We start from the raw sequence: 16054 nt of genomic DNA, 5'->3' as shown, positions 1-16054 counted from the left end.
GCTGCTTAGAATGCTCTTCAATTATGGTACCGGAACTTTGAAGTTCTTATAACGACTTAAAAATGAGGCTGATTAGAATTCTATAGACCACCTTCAACCAAGCTGCTTAAGCCAAAAATAGCCTTTTATCAGAACTTTTGGTTACATGGGCATCGTCTACCCACTGCAATTTCACGGCTGTCTTCCAACCAGCTGATTTTCTGCAGGTGTCAAAATTTGACCCTAATCACATACAGGAACCAGCTCAGTGTTCACTCGGCTGTCGACAGAAGCAGATCACTCTCAATGTGTGTCACACGATCGTCTGTTTACTCGGCAGCAACCATTGAGTGGTCCTCCTCATTGTTGTTCATCAGCAGTTCATTCACTCGATGCGTCGTCGACTTTGGAAAGCAACCGTTTCGTGATGAATGTGTGAGTGCTGACCACGTTTGCGTCCATTGTTGCAATGGAAGCGCTCTGACTCACGTTGGCGAATCTGCCATACAATGAAACCACTGAAAGCGGCTCCCATTCTGGTCGAGGAGGCTCATTGTATAGCGGAAGAAAAAATGTTTATTGTGTTGTACCTTTTGACTATAGTTTTAAGATGTATTGTGTAGTGAACAAGAATCCTCGGCTCTGTAAAGTTAATCCGCTTGAGCCTTATCAAATTAATTAATAAAGAAAGAAGAAACTCAATTGGTTGGATGATTTTTGAGAAATTACGGTAGATGGACAGCACCACCCGACGTGCTATTCGGGGGATACCTGTCTGATTTCCTTCCATGGTTGACTGGTTCTATAAAATCAATTAGTTAACTTATCCAAAAAATTAGATTCATTAATTGAAAAGAGTGACTCTTCTGAGTGATTCTTCTAGTTGAAAAATTGCCTTCAAAATTACATATTGATGATGTATGCGTGTACAATAATTAAATACATTAGAGCAAAAATATAATTTCATAGCGAATGTTGCGTGCAGTGCAATATCACCGATTCTACCGCACTTCTACTTGTGTGTACACACTATTCAAGAAGTAATCGTTGAAATTATCTCTAGGTCAAGTTCTAGTAGCAAGGTGCACCAAGTTATGGCACTATTTTTATTTTACTCCAATTATGGCTGTACCAGTCCATTGCCTATGAAAATTTAAATGAGCAGAGCCAAAAACTGGGGCAATGCCACCTGACCAACACCATTGCTGAATTAATAACTTTTAGAATCTCTTAGCACCCAACTAAGAACTAGAAGTCATAGAATCATAGCATCTATGGGACCCACGATTCGAAGTATGGATTTTTTCGTTCTTATAACCTCAGAGGTTCAATTTTTCTGGCATATCAACTAAGAGACGTACGAACACTCACGAAAATTTGGTAAATAATAATGTTACCATGAGTCTGTGTTAATTTTCCTTCAGATATCACTGCTGTTCTTAATGGTGACATCTAACAAAAATTCTGCATACACTTAAAGGGTGTCCACGATGAAATTGCCACACACAAAATTGATTCGCAAAATTCGAGTTTTCATCCGATTGCCATCAAATTTTCAGGGATTGAGAAATAACTATTAAACTTCATTTTACCATTTTACTCGTATTTTATTTACAGTCCATACGCAACTGCCCGCACCTTGGCCTTAACCCTGGCCATAAGATTCTGCACAACCTGTGAATCAACCGTTTTTTGCATGTAAACCCATACTTTCTTCAGTTCCTCGACTGTCTTCACTACCTTAGGTCGTTTAAGAAGGTGCTGCTTCATAATCGCCCAGTACTTCTCGATGGGGCGGAGCTCCGGAGTGTTGGGAAGGTTGAACATTTTCGGCACGAAATTGACCTTATTGTCCGCATACCACTTCAGCACGTCCTTGGAGTAGTGGCATGAGGCCAAATCCGGCCAGAAGATTGTTGGGACGTTGTGGGCCTTCAGGAGAGGAAGCAGCCGCTTCTGGAGGCACTCTTTTATGTACACCTGTCCGTTCATCGTGTCCTGGGTCACGAAAGGTGCACTCCGCTTCCCGCACGTGCAGATGGCTTGCCAAACCAGGAATTTCTTCGCAAATTTGGACATCTTCTGAGTGCGGACATGCTCCGGAACGCTGAACTTATCCTTGGCCGTGAAAAACAGGTTGCCGGGGATCTGTTTGAAGTCGGCCTTCACATATGTTTCGTCGTCCATGATGCAGCATTCAACTTTCGTCAGCATGTTGAGGTACAACTTCCTGGCACGGGTTTTGGCGGACTTGTTCTGCTTCTCATTGCGATTAGGGGCCTTTTGTACCTTGAACGTTCGAAGCCCGGTCTTAGTTTTGGCCTTCTGGAGAAAACGTCGGCTTAGGTGCAGCTTCTTAGCCACATCCCTAACGGAGGCGTTCGGATTTCGGTTGAAGGCCCCAACTACGCGGTTGTGATTTTTGGTGTTGTACGGAATACTTTTTCCTTCACTTCTGGGCTTCCGATCGGTGGTCAACCGTTCCTCGAACCGCTTAATCACTCGCGACACCGTGGAATTCGCGATTCCCAACGTTTTAGCGATGGAACGATGCGAGAGATCCTTGTTCTCGTGATGAATGCGCAAGATTTTATCACGCACGAGCTGTTCTTTCGACTCCATTTCCGCGAGTTTTGATCACAGGACTTTAAAACTTGCAGGATGTAAATAATGCACTATGAACTAAATCCACCCAAATTTTCATTAAATTCTACCCAACGGTCAAAAAGTTAGAGCAATTTCATAGTGTGGCAATTTCATCGTGGACACCCTTTAGTTCCGTTAATTGTTAACAGAAGACAGTGAGGTCAATACATTTCTGGTACCTCTATATATGCATTTAAAGTCTGGAACGCGCAAAAATTGGTCAACTTCAAATTGCTGTACACAGAAAAAAAAAATCTGATTTTTAACTATCGCGTAACATCTCCCTTCGTTTAATGTTGAGCTATACTTGGCATAAACAGCGAAATCGTTTACAAGTTTGCATACAATATTGATAATTTATGCGATATTGCGCTTTAAATTACACGAAATATCGCGTAAATTTATGCCAAATCTAGCGTTAATTTTATGTGCGCTATATCTCGCAGAAATTTACATGAATTTTTCGAACGGTGTATTTCTGTTAAAAACCTAAAATGCTGCATTTGGAATTTGAGTGTATATACAATGGTTGCTATTATGAGTTTTCATCGTTTGCTCTCCAGTTTTCAAAATGACATCCAGGCAAGAGGAGCAGCGTGTCAAAATTTTGCTCGCGCAAAAAGAGAATCCGACGTTCTCACACGTCAAGTTGGCAAAATTGCTGGATGTGGCCAAATCGACCGTGACAAACGTTTTAAAAGTGTTCGGGGAGCGTCTGTTGACCACCAGGAAGCCTGGAAGCGGACGTGACAGCGACGACGAAGAAGGTGGCGGTGAAATATAAGTGGAATTCTAACTTCTTCATCCGGGACGTCGCTCAATGTCTCCCATACTACTGTGCAGTGGGCCAAGAAACGAGCCGGGTTGTTGACGTTTAAGAACGTGAAGGTGGCGAACTGAGGTTACGAACAAAATACGTCGTCAAAGCAGCGGTCCCGAAAGCTGTATACGAATCTGCTCACAAAGTTCGACTGTGTCGTCATGGACGACGAAACTTATGTGAAGGTGGATTTCAAGCAGTTTCCGGGACAGGAGTTTTATACCGCATCAGGAAAAGGGAAGGTGGCTGAAATTTTCAAAACCATCAAACTATCGAAGTTCCCGAAAAAATATCTCGTCCGGCAGGCCATATGCACGTGTGGTCTAAAAGGTGGCATTTTCATGACTACGGGAACCATCAATCAAGAGATCTACATCCAGGAGTGCCTGGAAAAGCGGCTGCACCATTCCGAAAGCAACATAATAGACCTGTGCTGTTCTGGCCGGACTTGGCGAGCTGCCACTATGGGAAAAAGGCAATCGAGTGGTACGATACGAACAACGTGGTTGTGGTACCCAAAGACCACAACCCTCCCAACAGCCAAGAACTCCACCCTATCGAACGGTATTGGGCCTGACGATATGATTCATTCTAAACCTTAACTGTCATTCAGATTTTTTTTAAACTGAGTAGCTGATGTTTCGGAAGGTGGCAGCGTAGAAGAGCAATGGATAGCCACCGATAATGTCTTTATCGAGACGAGTTAGGATAACCTGGGAGAGAAGTGTATTCCGTTAAAAGAGAGGATCACGGATACCTGGTGAATATCGAGTACCGTTGATAATCAAAAGCCGTGATAGAGCGGACGGGAACCGGAGTAGCCTAAAACGAAGCCCGTCAACCCTTACTCGTATCTTGAGAAGGAAGTCACGCACTCCGGCAGACGGTATAAGCGAGCGTGTGTGGACTCTCTAGCTGACGGAGGGGAGAAAGCCATAACAACTGGCGATATACAACTCCTCTACGATATGTCATGACCAAGGAATCAAAAATATCTTCAAATGACAAAATGACAAGAGGTCATCGAACCGAATAATAACGCTATGTCAGAAGTACAAAGCAATAATGATATAATCTTCTTCCTTCTTTTTCATGACAAGCAGTCCGTGCGACACAACTCACTCGGGGCGGTACACTCCAAAAATTTATCACATATCTAATGGATGAAATCCATGTGAATTTCACATAGATTTCCTATGATCACATAGCAGCAAATCCCACCACAAAATCACATGAATATTATGAGGCCGATGAAATTCATGTGAAAAATCACATAAAGTATTTGTGATCGCATAAATTTTATCTGAAATTCAGATGAATTCCATTGAATTTGATTATGGATGAAAATCATGTGCGTATCCAATGGAAGCTACATGAAAACTATTTTCGGTGTAGAAGGAAACGAGCAAACTGTTGGCAAGCTGCTTCACGAAGTAAAGCCGAACATGATACACGTGTGTTAATGGGAATTTTTTTGTTATGTCTTTTCTCATTTCATATCAAGCTATGTCCTCATCCGTGTATATTGCAACAAAGCAGGCAAGCAATATATCATTATCCTTCTACCACTCGGATCGAGCTATGTTACAGAGCGAGTTTTTCATGGTAGTGGTAGCAACCGTTTTGTCTGTATCGTTGGTTGCTTTATGTGTTTGGATTCGCTGGTCATGACACCTGAGTGGAGCAAGAATGAACCCAAGGATGCCAGTGAAAGACACGACTGTTTACCGACTACACTGACCAGATGAAACGTTGGTTAGAGTACTTCGAACAAATTCCTCAAGTTTCGACGTCCAACCAAATGACTTATTTTTAAGATCAGTAGATAGGGTAAGATCGAGATGGAAAATGACAGGTGGGCAGGAACTCACAGTCTCCCTGTGTTGGTGAGTTCTTTGCCGTTAATTTTCATGAAAAGTTCACTATTTTGCTGTACAGAAATTCAAAACAAAAATTTTTATCTGCGGATTTGAACAGTTTTTTTTTTTTTTTTTTTTTTTTTGTAATTACTTTATTTGTACAGGCTCAATCGAATAAACTTTACAGAGCCGAGTTATCCTTTGCGTTATACATTATTACAGTCTTATATTTAAAGTTAAAGGAACTGGACCGAGTACTCGCGGTCGTCTCGAGGTTAGTGGAGATTTACAATATTTTGGATGGGAAAAGGGAAGAAGGAGGTTTTAAATGTGGTTTACGATATAACTATTTAATTAATCCTAAAGCATGAAATTATTTCTATTCATCTTGAAAACAAACATTGAAAAAAAAAACCCCAGACGTACAAAACACAAACTAAACACAAGGTTAATCAAACTTACAATCTAAGGTTAATATCCTTAAAGTAAACATATATGAGTTTCATAAACTCCAGATCGCGTCTAGCCAAAATATCCCGAACTGGAACATTAGGTTGTCTACCTCGAGCCCGAAGGGAATCATAAAAATGTGATCTGACTCCACGATACTCCGCACAAGACCAAAGGATGTGATCAGCGTCCTGGTAACCTTGTCCACATTCACAGAGATTGCTGTCTCCCAACCCCACACGGAACAAGTGAGCGTTTAGACAATAGTGATTGGACATGAGACGAGACATCACGCGTATGAAGTCTCGACTCAAGTCCAACCCTTTGAACCATGCAAACTTCGACACCTTAGGGATAATTGAATGTAGCCATCGTCCCAAGCTACCCTCACTCCATTGATGTTGCCAGCTAACGAGCGACTGCTGACGATAAATAGAGAAAAATTCACTATAGGCGATCTGTCGATCATAAATGTCGCCTTCCATAGCGCCCACCTTCGCAAGTGAATCCGCCTTCTCATTGCCCAAAATTGAGCAATGCGAAGGGACCCACGCGAAGGTGATTATGAAAGAGCGCACGGATAAAGCACTAAGCAGTTCTCGTATTTTCAAGAGAAAATACGAGAAGTGCTTTATCGGCCTAATGGAACGGATAGCCTCGACAGAACTGAGACTATCCGTAAAAATAAAGTAGTGGTGTGGAAGAAGTGAAGCAATAGTTTCCAAAGTGTAGTGAATTGCTGCCAGTTCAGCCACATACACAGAACAAGGAGCTTCAAGTTTTCGAGAGGCGCTATGAAATTCATTAAATACACCAAAACCAGCGGACTCCTCTATTAGAGATCCATCTGTGAAAAACGTTCTTGCAGAATCAACATGGCCAAACTTTGCAGCGTATAATGACGGAGCAATCATAGGACGATGATGCTCTGGAATTCCGCGGATTTCCTGCGTCATAGATAAATCAAAATTCACTGAATTGCCGAAATCGGAGAAGACTACACGATTGGGAATATTTCTTGAAGGGCTGACATCCTGTGTTAAATATAGGTAGTACAAAGTCATAAAACATGTTTGAGGATTAAGCTCCAGAAGCTTCTCAAAGTTTTCGATCACCAGTGGGTTCATTACTTCGCAACGGGTGAGGAGCCTCAGAGATAACTCTGAAAAACGGACGGATAGTGGCAACATGCCCGCCAGCACTTCGAGACTCATAGTATGAGTCGAGTGCATGCATCCTAACGCGATACGAAGACAACGATACTGGATCCGTTCCAGCTTGATGATGTGCGTTTTAGCTGCCGACTGGAAGCAAAAACTACCGTACTCTAAAACCGATAAAATCGTTGTCCGGTACAACGTCAGAAGATCTTGTGGATGGGCTCCCCACCACGTTCCGGTAATTGATCGAAGGAAATTGATCCTTAGTTGGCATTTTCGTCTCAGATACTCAATGTGGGATCTCCAGGTGCATTTGGAATCGAACCAGACCCCGAGATATTTAAAAGACATGGAATGAGTGATCGGTTTACCCAAAAGTTGAAGCTTCGGTTGTGCTGGGCTATGCTTCCTAGAAAAAACGACCAACTCAGTTTTCTCCGTGGAGAATTCGATACCTAGCTGAATAGCCCAAGTAGACAAATTGTCCAAGGTATCCTGTAAGGGTCCTTGCAGGTCAACCTCTTTTGGCCCTGTGATAGACACTACGCCGTCATCTGCAAGTTGTCTCAACGTGCAATTGTCATTTAGACAATTGTCAATTTCTCTAACGTAGAAATTGTACAAAAGGGGGCTTAAACATGAGCCTTGGGGGAGACCCATGTAGCTAAATCGAAAAGCTGTAGAGTTTCCATGAGAAAAGCTCATATGTTTTTCTGACAGCAAATTGTACAAAAAATTATTCATTAATGGAGACAATCCACAAGCGTGGAGTTTTTCTGAAAGAACTTCAACGGATACTGAATCAAAAGCCCCCTTGATATCCAAGAACACAGAAGCCATTTGCTCTTTCTTAGCAAAAGCCAACTGAATTTCCGAGGAAAGCAACGCGAGACAGTCGTTCGTTCCCTTACCCCTACGGAAACCAAATTGAGTATCTGAAAGAAGGTGGTTCGTCTCAACCCATTTGTCGAGGCGAAAAAGGATCATTTTCTCCATCAATTTCCGAATACACGACAGCATCGCGATGGGCCGATACGAATTGTGATCCGACGCGGGTTTATCAGGCTTTTTAATGGCTATCACCCTCACTCGTCTCCAATCGTCGGGAACAATATTGAGCTCCAAGAACTGATTGTACAAGTTCAACATGCGCCTCTTAGCGACGTCTGGGAGGTTTTTCAGCAAGTTGAACTTGATTCTATCAGATCCCGGGGCAGAATTGCCACACGAAAGGAGAGCGAGTGAAAGTTCCACCATTGAAAAAGGCTGACTGATTTCGTCTACCGAATTCGCGGTTTCGCGAGGAATCAACTGCGACGGCACGGAATCCGGACACACTTTTCGCGCGAATTTAAGAATCCATTGATCCGAGCATTCCTCGCTTTCGTTGTTAGAAGACCGGTTACGCATTCTTCGCGCCGTACTCCAAAGCGTATTCATAGACGTTTCGCGCGACAATCCGTCTACAAACTGCCGCCAGTAACCCCGTTTTTTGGCCTTGATGAGACTCTTGAGTTCGCGTTCAAGAGATGTGTATGCGTCGAAATGCTCGCGTGTTCCGCGTTTCCGAAAAAGTTTAAACGCGTCGGACTTTTTACGGTAAACCTCCGTGCATTGTTGATCCCACCAGAGCGATGGTGTTTTCTTACGGATTGACGATCGCGGCACCGGTCGTGTTTGAGCTTGAAATGCGCTGTCGACGATGATATTAGAGAGGAAATTATATTCCTCCAACGGCGGAAGCTCTTCCACTGACGATACTGTATCGTCTATCGCGGATTGGAACTTAGTCCAATCGATGTTACGGGATAGATCATACGCGACGTTAACAGATTCTGACGAGTTGAACCCACTGGCAAGGAACCGTGCGGATCCTGGATTACATGCCACGTGCAATCCAACGATAGTGAATTGGAGCAAAAGGTGAGGTCTAATCTGCTACCATTCGAGGATGGACCAGCCAAACGTGTTACTTCTCCATTGTTAAGTATTGTCATGTTGAAGTTGTCGCAGAGATCATAAATCAAAGTAGAACGGTTATCATCGTACAGCTCCCCCCAGCCTGTACCGTGGGAGTTAAAATCTCCCATGATCAACCATGGAGCGGGAAGTACCGCACATATGTCGAAAAGTTGTTTGCGATTAACAGAGACTCTAGGAGCAATATATACAGAAGCAATACAAAGGCTCTTACCTTTAATGGTAGCCTGACATGCGACAACTTCAATACCGGGGAATTCGGGAAGATTCACTCTATAGAAGGAATGGCACTTTTTGATCCCCAAAAGTACCCCTCCTCCACGTGAATCCTCACGATCCAATCGAATAATGTTAAAATCATAAAAAGGGAGTTCAATTTCTGAAGAGAGCCATGTTTCACAGAGGGCAAATGCATCGCAATTATTGTTATGGACTAAATACTTGAACGAATCTAATTTCGGAATAAGACTTCGACAATTCCACTGTAGAACAGTGATCAAATCCCCGACCTCGTTTGGAAAATTATCCATCGAAGGAGATGATAGCTGCAAGAAGGGGCCATTTTGAAGTCAATTGCTTCAAGAAGGATTTCACAGTGGGAAGCAATGTGAGGACAATGCTTTTCAGAGGATCAGAAATGTTGAGGTATTTGAGAATACCGTCCACAATGTCATCAAATGAGAACAACCCAGATGAAGAAGGGGTTTCTGTTCTTAAAATTGGGACATCAGGGGTTTTGGATGTCCCCGGAAGAGGTGGAAAATCCTGGGTATAGTCAGTTCTGCGGAATCCAGGAGGAGTAGAAGTCTCCTTTTTTCCACCCATCCTTGATTTGGGCAAGCTGATTTGGGGTTCTTTATTTGCAACAATCCGCGAACGGATGCGCTTTCGTTTCCGTGCAGAACCTTCCGGAAAACTGAAAGAAGTTCCCTCCTCAGCCAAGTCAGAGTCAGTCTCGTCATCTGACAAAAGAGAAAAGGGATTTTTGTCAGTGGTCGATGGCGTGGCTGTCTTAAGCATTTCTGCAAAAGACCGCCTGGAACGTTCCTTAAGGGAGCGTTTCATTTTGTCCCCGAGCTGTTTGTACGCCGGGCATGACGAGAGAGCATGAGGAGGAGTTCCGTTGCAGTACACGCATTTTGGTGCAGTAGTTGCGCAGGCGCCATCCTCATGCTTCTCCCCGCATGTGGAGCAGCGTGCCTTGTTGCCGCAGTGGGAGGCCGTATGTCCAAACCGCTTGCAATTCTGGCAGTTCATGACCCGAGGTACAAACAACCGCACAGGAAGACGAAGTTTTCCCAGCTCGATGTATTGAGGAAGGGCAGATCCAGAAAAGGTCACCCGAAACGAGTCTGTGGGGGTAAAACTCTTTTTACCCTCGCTGAGCGATACTGACTTCATTCTATGAACGGCCAGTATCTTTACCGGAGGAAGCAAGGGGTTCTTGAATCGGCCAACCGCTTGCTTCTCCAGTATCTCGGGGTTCAGACTCGCCTCAGTGACCACACCTTCGATCTCCACATCAGAGGCTGGAATGTACACCCTATATTCCAGTATGAAAAATTGGGAAACAGCAATTTCATTGGCCTGTTTCAGGTTAGCGACGGTCACACGAAGTTTGTTGTGCCTAACCTTCGTTATTTCGGTCACGGCAGAGAATCGCTTTGTCAGATCATCAGATATCTGAACAACATTCAAGGGTTTGTTTTTGGGCTGAAAATAGACAACCCATGGGCCAGTCGAGTCATTCGGGTAGGCCCGCAATCTGGTGCTTTTCTCAGCCTGCCCATCGACAGACTGAGACGACGAACCAGGGATGACATCATCATTCTTCTGAGATGAATGGTCATCCATGTCGTCTTCTGACAAAACATCCATTTTGTTCAACTAGTGGGAGCGCAAAACGCTCTCCCACTGAACGCACAGACATAATACACAGAAAACACTACAAACACAGAAATACAAAATGAAAATTTAACTAATGGGGGAGTAAAAGAAACAAGAAAAAAACAAAAACTTATCTGATAATCCTATACTACTACCACCGAGCGTTATATGTGTAGGCGTTTACACAGATGGCTGGAAGAGACGCGCTGCGTGGATGAGCTTTGTTGTGGTGCACTTGATCGAGGCTCGGTACTCAGCGCACACAGGCGCACGATGATTGATGAACGATGTAGATGTAGAAACGGGTGCTCACACTCGATGATGATGATACGTGATCGGGTATGCGTAAGCGCGTATGCGTGGCCACGCAACGATGATGCCCAAATTTATTTGCGAATTTCCAATAGCACGGATTAATCTTTCCGAAAATGACACTTTCTACTAAAAAAAAAACTCACTTTTCGATCAATTTACCGGGAACTATGCCAGGAGTCACTTAGTGAGAAAAAAACTGATAATTTATATCAAGCGAATACCGAAAAAACTTCCAAAACAACGGAGCGCGAAACAAGTCGACCGTACTTCTTGCTAGGACGCAGTGGGATCTGTGAACAGTTTTTGACCTGTTTCATACTACCGGAAGGTGTATGCTGGTCACAAATGCCGTGCCAAACTGATTTCCTACTCAATTAATCAATCTTTGATGTGAAATTCGCTAATAAACACGAGGCGCATTTCTTATAGCAAACATGCCATAACAAAATGGGCATGGTTCATTTAAGTAAACAAACTAACACTTCTTCCGACTGTGGCACCTATGTATTAGCCGTCTCGGGGTAAGATGCACCCCACTTTTTGCTGATTTTGAATACATTTTCAATATATTTTCGTGGATTTATCATGCAGCTCAGACATTGAACTAGCAATGTTCCTTAACAGATCCTCGAGAAACCATTCACCATCCCTCTCCAACAGGAGAGTTTGGTAAAGAGAGATGATTATCCCAATTCGTACCTTCCTCAAAGTTGTATTTGCTCGCTTTTTACTCTCTATATACAATTTTCACACTGTCGTTCTCTAACGGAACTATCAACTCTTTACTTTCATCACCTCATATACAGGGTGCGTGACGAATTTTTGCAGTAAATTTCAAATAGTAATTTCTCATGATTGTGCATCATGATTTAGATATATTTGGCAGCACTGGATAGCTTATACTGCTAGGTGTAAGATTTAAACAAACAATGTTGAGTAAACGTAAAGATGTCGAAACAAGAGAGCAATCTGTCAGCCGTTGTCGCTTTGTTGCGCGCCGGAGTATGCATGAAAGAAATAATTCGGTCGGTAAATGTGTCTGAAAGAACAGTGTATAATATTAAAAAAGGCTTGGGAAAGTGATAAGACGGAGCACCTGCTCATACTGCTAATAAAGCACAGAAATGGCTTACGGAAAATATTTCGTAAATTTGGGAGGAAGAAATTTGGCCCCCAAGCAGTCCCGATATCAATCCGTTGGATTATTTTGTATAGGGCGTCGTCCAACGGGATACCAATAGAACCCCTCACACCACACTTAAGTCGCTAAAAGCTAAAATCAAGGCAGTGATGACATCCATGGATCGAAACATTTTAAAACGTGCATACTGCAGTTTCCGGAAGCGTCTAACTACAGTCGTCGAAAGGGAAGGCAATTTTTTTGAATAAATTTACTTACAACTTCCATGTGTTGCGAAAGAAAATAAATCGCACAAAATTCATTGCTAGAATAACTAACTGGTGTATTTTTTCTCAAATATGCAATTTACTGCAAAAATTCGTCACGCACCCTGTATAGTAAAAATGACCACTTTAAGTCTGTTATTTGTAACTTGGCATCTTCAACTATGTAAAATCGTTAACTTCACGCAGAAGTAATACAAACATAAATATAGTTAAAGTAAATTGAAACGTTACGCCATTTTCAAAATTTACATCATACTGCAACACTTCACATTTATGAGAGCTGTCAGGATTTTAGGTGCCTGAGTTTGTTTCACCTATTACCCAGAGTAAACACACTAGATATAGGGAGGAAAATCCAAATGCAAACAACCTGTAAACCAAAAAATTACATCGTTTGATTACAAGCACTTGCATAACCCGTAGCAAGCCAGGTTAACTCACAGCCTAATCAACAAAAATATAACAACATTTTTACTTGATTGAGCTGGCACCTCGATCTGGATGCAGGCTTGCTTCCACTCACTTGCTATAAAAAATTGTTTTTCGGAATTATGAAATCGTTAGATATTATAGTGATAGTTAGTAGTTGTAAGTCACAAGATAAGGTTGTAAACTAGGTGTTTGACACATAAAACCTGTCATTATTGCTTTAAGTGCGTCACAATCAGCGATTTTACGATTCGTGAGCGCTCACTCTGAGTGAACGCTCACGAGTCATAAATTCACTGATTGTGACGCACTGAAAGCGAAATTGACAGGTTTTATGTGTCAAATATATACCTTCCAACCTCTTTTTGTTTCTGACAAGTACAAACTTTCATAATAGCATCGAAAGATTCCATAATTCCGAAAAACATGTTTTATAGCGAAGTGAGTGGAAGTAACCCTGTCTGGATGTGTGCCTTAATTTTTTATCCGATACACATTTCAGGTGGTTGGTTTTTCATACCTCTTCCACCACTTTACTGTCGTCGTCAATCATTAAAAGCATACCAAACAAACTTCATTTGATGTTTCTATTCGAGATATTGCCACCAGCGGCAACAGTCAACTGTATAGCCAAAGTTCAATCAAGAGGGCTCTTTATCACACCATTTGTTCGTTTTCGGGAAACTTTCTTACGCTCAGGAAAGGTATGTGTCTCTCGACGAGAGGTGCTAACGAGACTTTTTTTTTACAGAAATATGTCACTATGACATCGTCGTGACATTTCTCCCCCTCATGATTTCCATGACATTTACCACCTCTGCTTTCCCATTCAAGCGAGCAAGAAAAGACCTTACCTTACTGCAGGAGGATTGATTCAGGTGATTTTTTTTTTCTCTGATTGCTGCACGGCCAAACGAATCGCCCAAAAACATATTTTCCCAATCAAAAAGCTTCGATTTATTCTTCATCTCCTTTCCTATTGGGATCACTTCAAAGCTTTGTCGGACAAGCTGTTCGAATGCTCTCGCTTGACGGTGATCGAAATTGATTGGGTGGGAAGCGTGGCGGAAATTGGATGTTGGTGATACAACAAATCGCTTGCTGTTGTTCGCAGGTAATGTCACTACGTCACATGTGTGTGATGCTCGTTGATTGGGTGGTTCATTAATATTGAGTAATTTTTAAGGTTGAACTTTTCCTTCCTTCATACGCATGGCGGCATAATGTTTCTACTTGAATTTATGCGTTCCTTCAACTTAGGCTATACAATGTTGCTGAATTTTTAAGAAGTCTGAAGATATGGTTAGATCAATACACGATAACTGGTGGTTGCCGTCATTCCAAAAGTAGATATTCATTTGCTTCTTACCGGGGTAATCACCCGAAAACGACTTACCCAATACTATATCCATCACAACAGACGCGTACCACGATTTGTGCTTCTGTGCCTTCGATGTGACTTTTAGATGAACCGTAAAAACGTTTCACTTTCCATCACAAACGACTATACCAACTGTATCCGAAGAAGAAGGAGGAAGACACTTTAACATTGTTGATAGTACATCAACTTAATTGAACCAATTATGTCGAGAAAAGTGTATACGTGTGTAACGAACTACCGCACTCGTTTTTCATTTCGATTCCCCAAAAAAAATTCCAATGTTACACTTTCGCCGTTAAGTAGCTTCGCAACTGGGTATCGTACCTATTTAACCTACGATGCTCTTTTCCCACATAAATTTCCATCATTAATTCGACTCATAGACATCACAAACAAAAAAAGAAGCAGAAGAAGAAGAAGCATGATAAAGGGAGGAAAACACTCTTAGTCGGATCTTTGAAAGGCTGCACTCATCTTCTCGCTGCTTGTTTGGCAGCAGACGGTGGTGATTCCATTGCTACAAGCCGCCTTAATAAACCCCTTAGCTAGATTAGACGTAAATTTTAATTAGCTTTTAATTCCAATTTTCTTTCTTCTATTTGTTTATCTTTCAGGTAAGCCACGCTTCTTTCTGGGTTTCCCCGTGGCACGGTTTCTCGAACAGCAAATAAGAAGTTATCGGTTTGTGTTTCTTGCTGTTGATATGCCACTCAATTGCGAGCGTGTGGTAAGTCTAGTTCTGTTTAATTTTTGTGATGGCATTTTCTTCGTGCGCATTTGAGCAGTGAGAGTAAGTGGTTGAATCACACGATTCAAAGAATTCCGATGTGAGTGTTTGTATCAAGTTGGTCAAATTGTTGTACTGTTACTCATTGCCATAGAAAATGGTGGCAAAAGTAAAGGAACTCAGAATGATGATCATCAAAAAGTGGGATTGTGATGAAGAAATTTTTCCTTGATTTGTTTTCCGTCGATCTTGTTTTCCGTACTGAGTTTCAATGCTAACGACGCCAGGAAGGCTGCTCCCACACCTGGAGACTACCTATCGACCCATCAACTTATGAACCGGGGACCAACGGATTTACTTCCTTCCTCCATCAAAGATCCCGGCGTCATCGACTGAAAGTTGCCAAAACAGTTTTAAGAAAATATTAAATAACATTGACATTGGCAGGACAGTTGCTATAATAGCGAAGACTGCAAACCAAGAAGACTGGCAACTCTGCCAAAAATCAGGAGACAGTAACGGCCACGCCTCTTCTTAGCAAAAGTGGAACCAGTGTATGATGGTGTGTGAAATAAATAGCTGTCAATTATTGGTTTTGTTATGATTGTCGTAAAAAGTGAAACGTTTCTTTCTTTGCTATATGCTGACAACGAGTAAAATTCCAGCTGAAATTGAACAGATGCGTAAGTAAATTTGTAAATTTTTGAAAATTAAAACTATGGCAATGATGGTGGGACCATCCTCGATCATTAATTTGCTATCTTAGAATTATCTTCCACTTTTCCTAAGCCACACACCTTTGACACCTGGCCACAGTGGGAGGTTTAAGTTGTGACGCTCGGCAACTTGACACAGTACTCGCTGGCCATTTAAATGTCACTGGCCAATCCGACAGTGTTGTTATCTTTCTCTGGAAGGAATTGGTCGATTTCAAGAATTGATAAAGCATGCAGATGATCACTATCCAGTGGTTTCATGTTCTGACAACATCTAAAATGGAAATGTATTCTTTAT

General features: G+C 42.2%; 2 protein-coding genes across 2 annotated transcripts in view; one reads left to right on the top strand and one right to left on the bottom strand.

Moving 5' to 3' along the window:
* Positions 1-16054, top strand: part of Pka-C3 (Protein kinase, cAMP-dependent, catalytic subunit 3) — a 273561-nt gene that overhangs the window by 113816 nt on the left and 143691 nt on the right. The window lies entirely within an intron of this gene.
* Positions 4066-16054, bottom strand: part of LOC135703351 (uncharacterized) — a 416348-nt gene continuing 404359 nt past the window's right edge. The window contains exon 3 of the mRNA XM_065224548.1: positions 4066-4158. Within this exon, the coding sequence (XP_065080620.1) occupies positions 4066-4158 (93 nt within the window). The remainder of the gene's footprint in view (positions 4159-16054) is intronic.

The sequence above is a fragment of the Ochlerotatus camptorhynchus genome, unplaced genomic scaffold, assembly GCF_037179485.1.
Source record: "Ochlerotatus camptorhynchus isolate MF236.1 unplaced genomic scaffold, CSIRO-AGI_Acam_v1.1 ptg000021l, whole genome shotgun sequence".
NCBI lineage: Eukaryota > Metazoa > Arthropoda > Insecta > Diptera > Culicidae > Ochlerotatus > Ochlerotatus camptorhynchus.
Note: the sequence above shows the minus strand (reverse complement) of the source record. Positions and strands in the feature narration are given on the sequence as shown.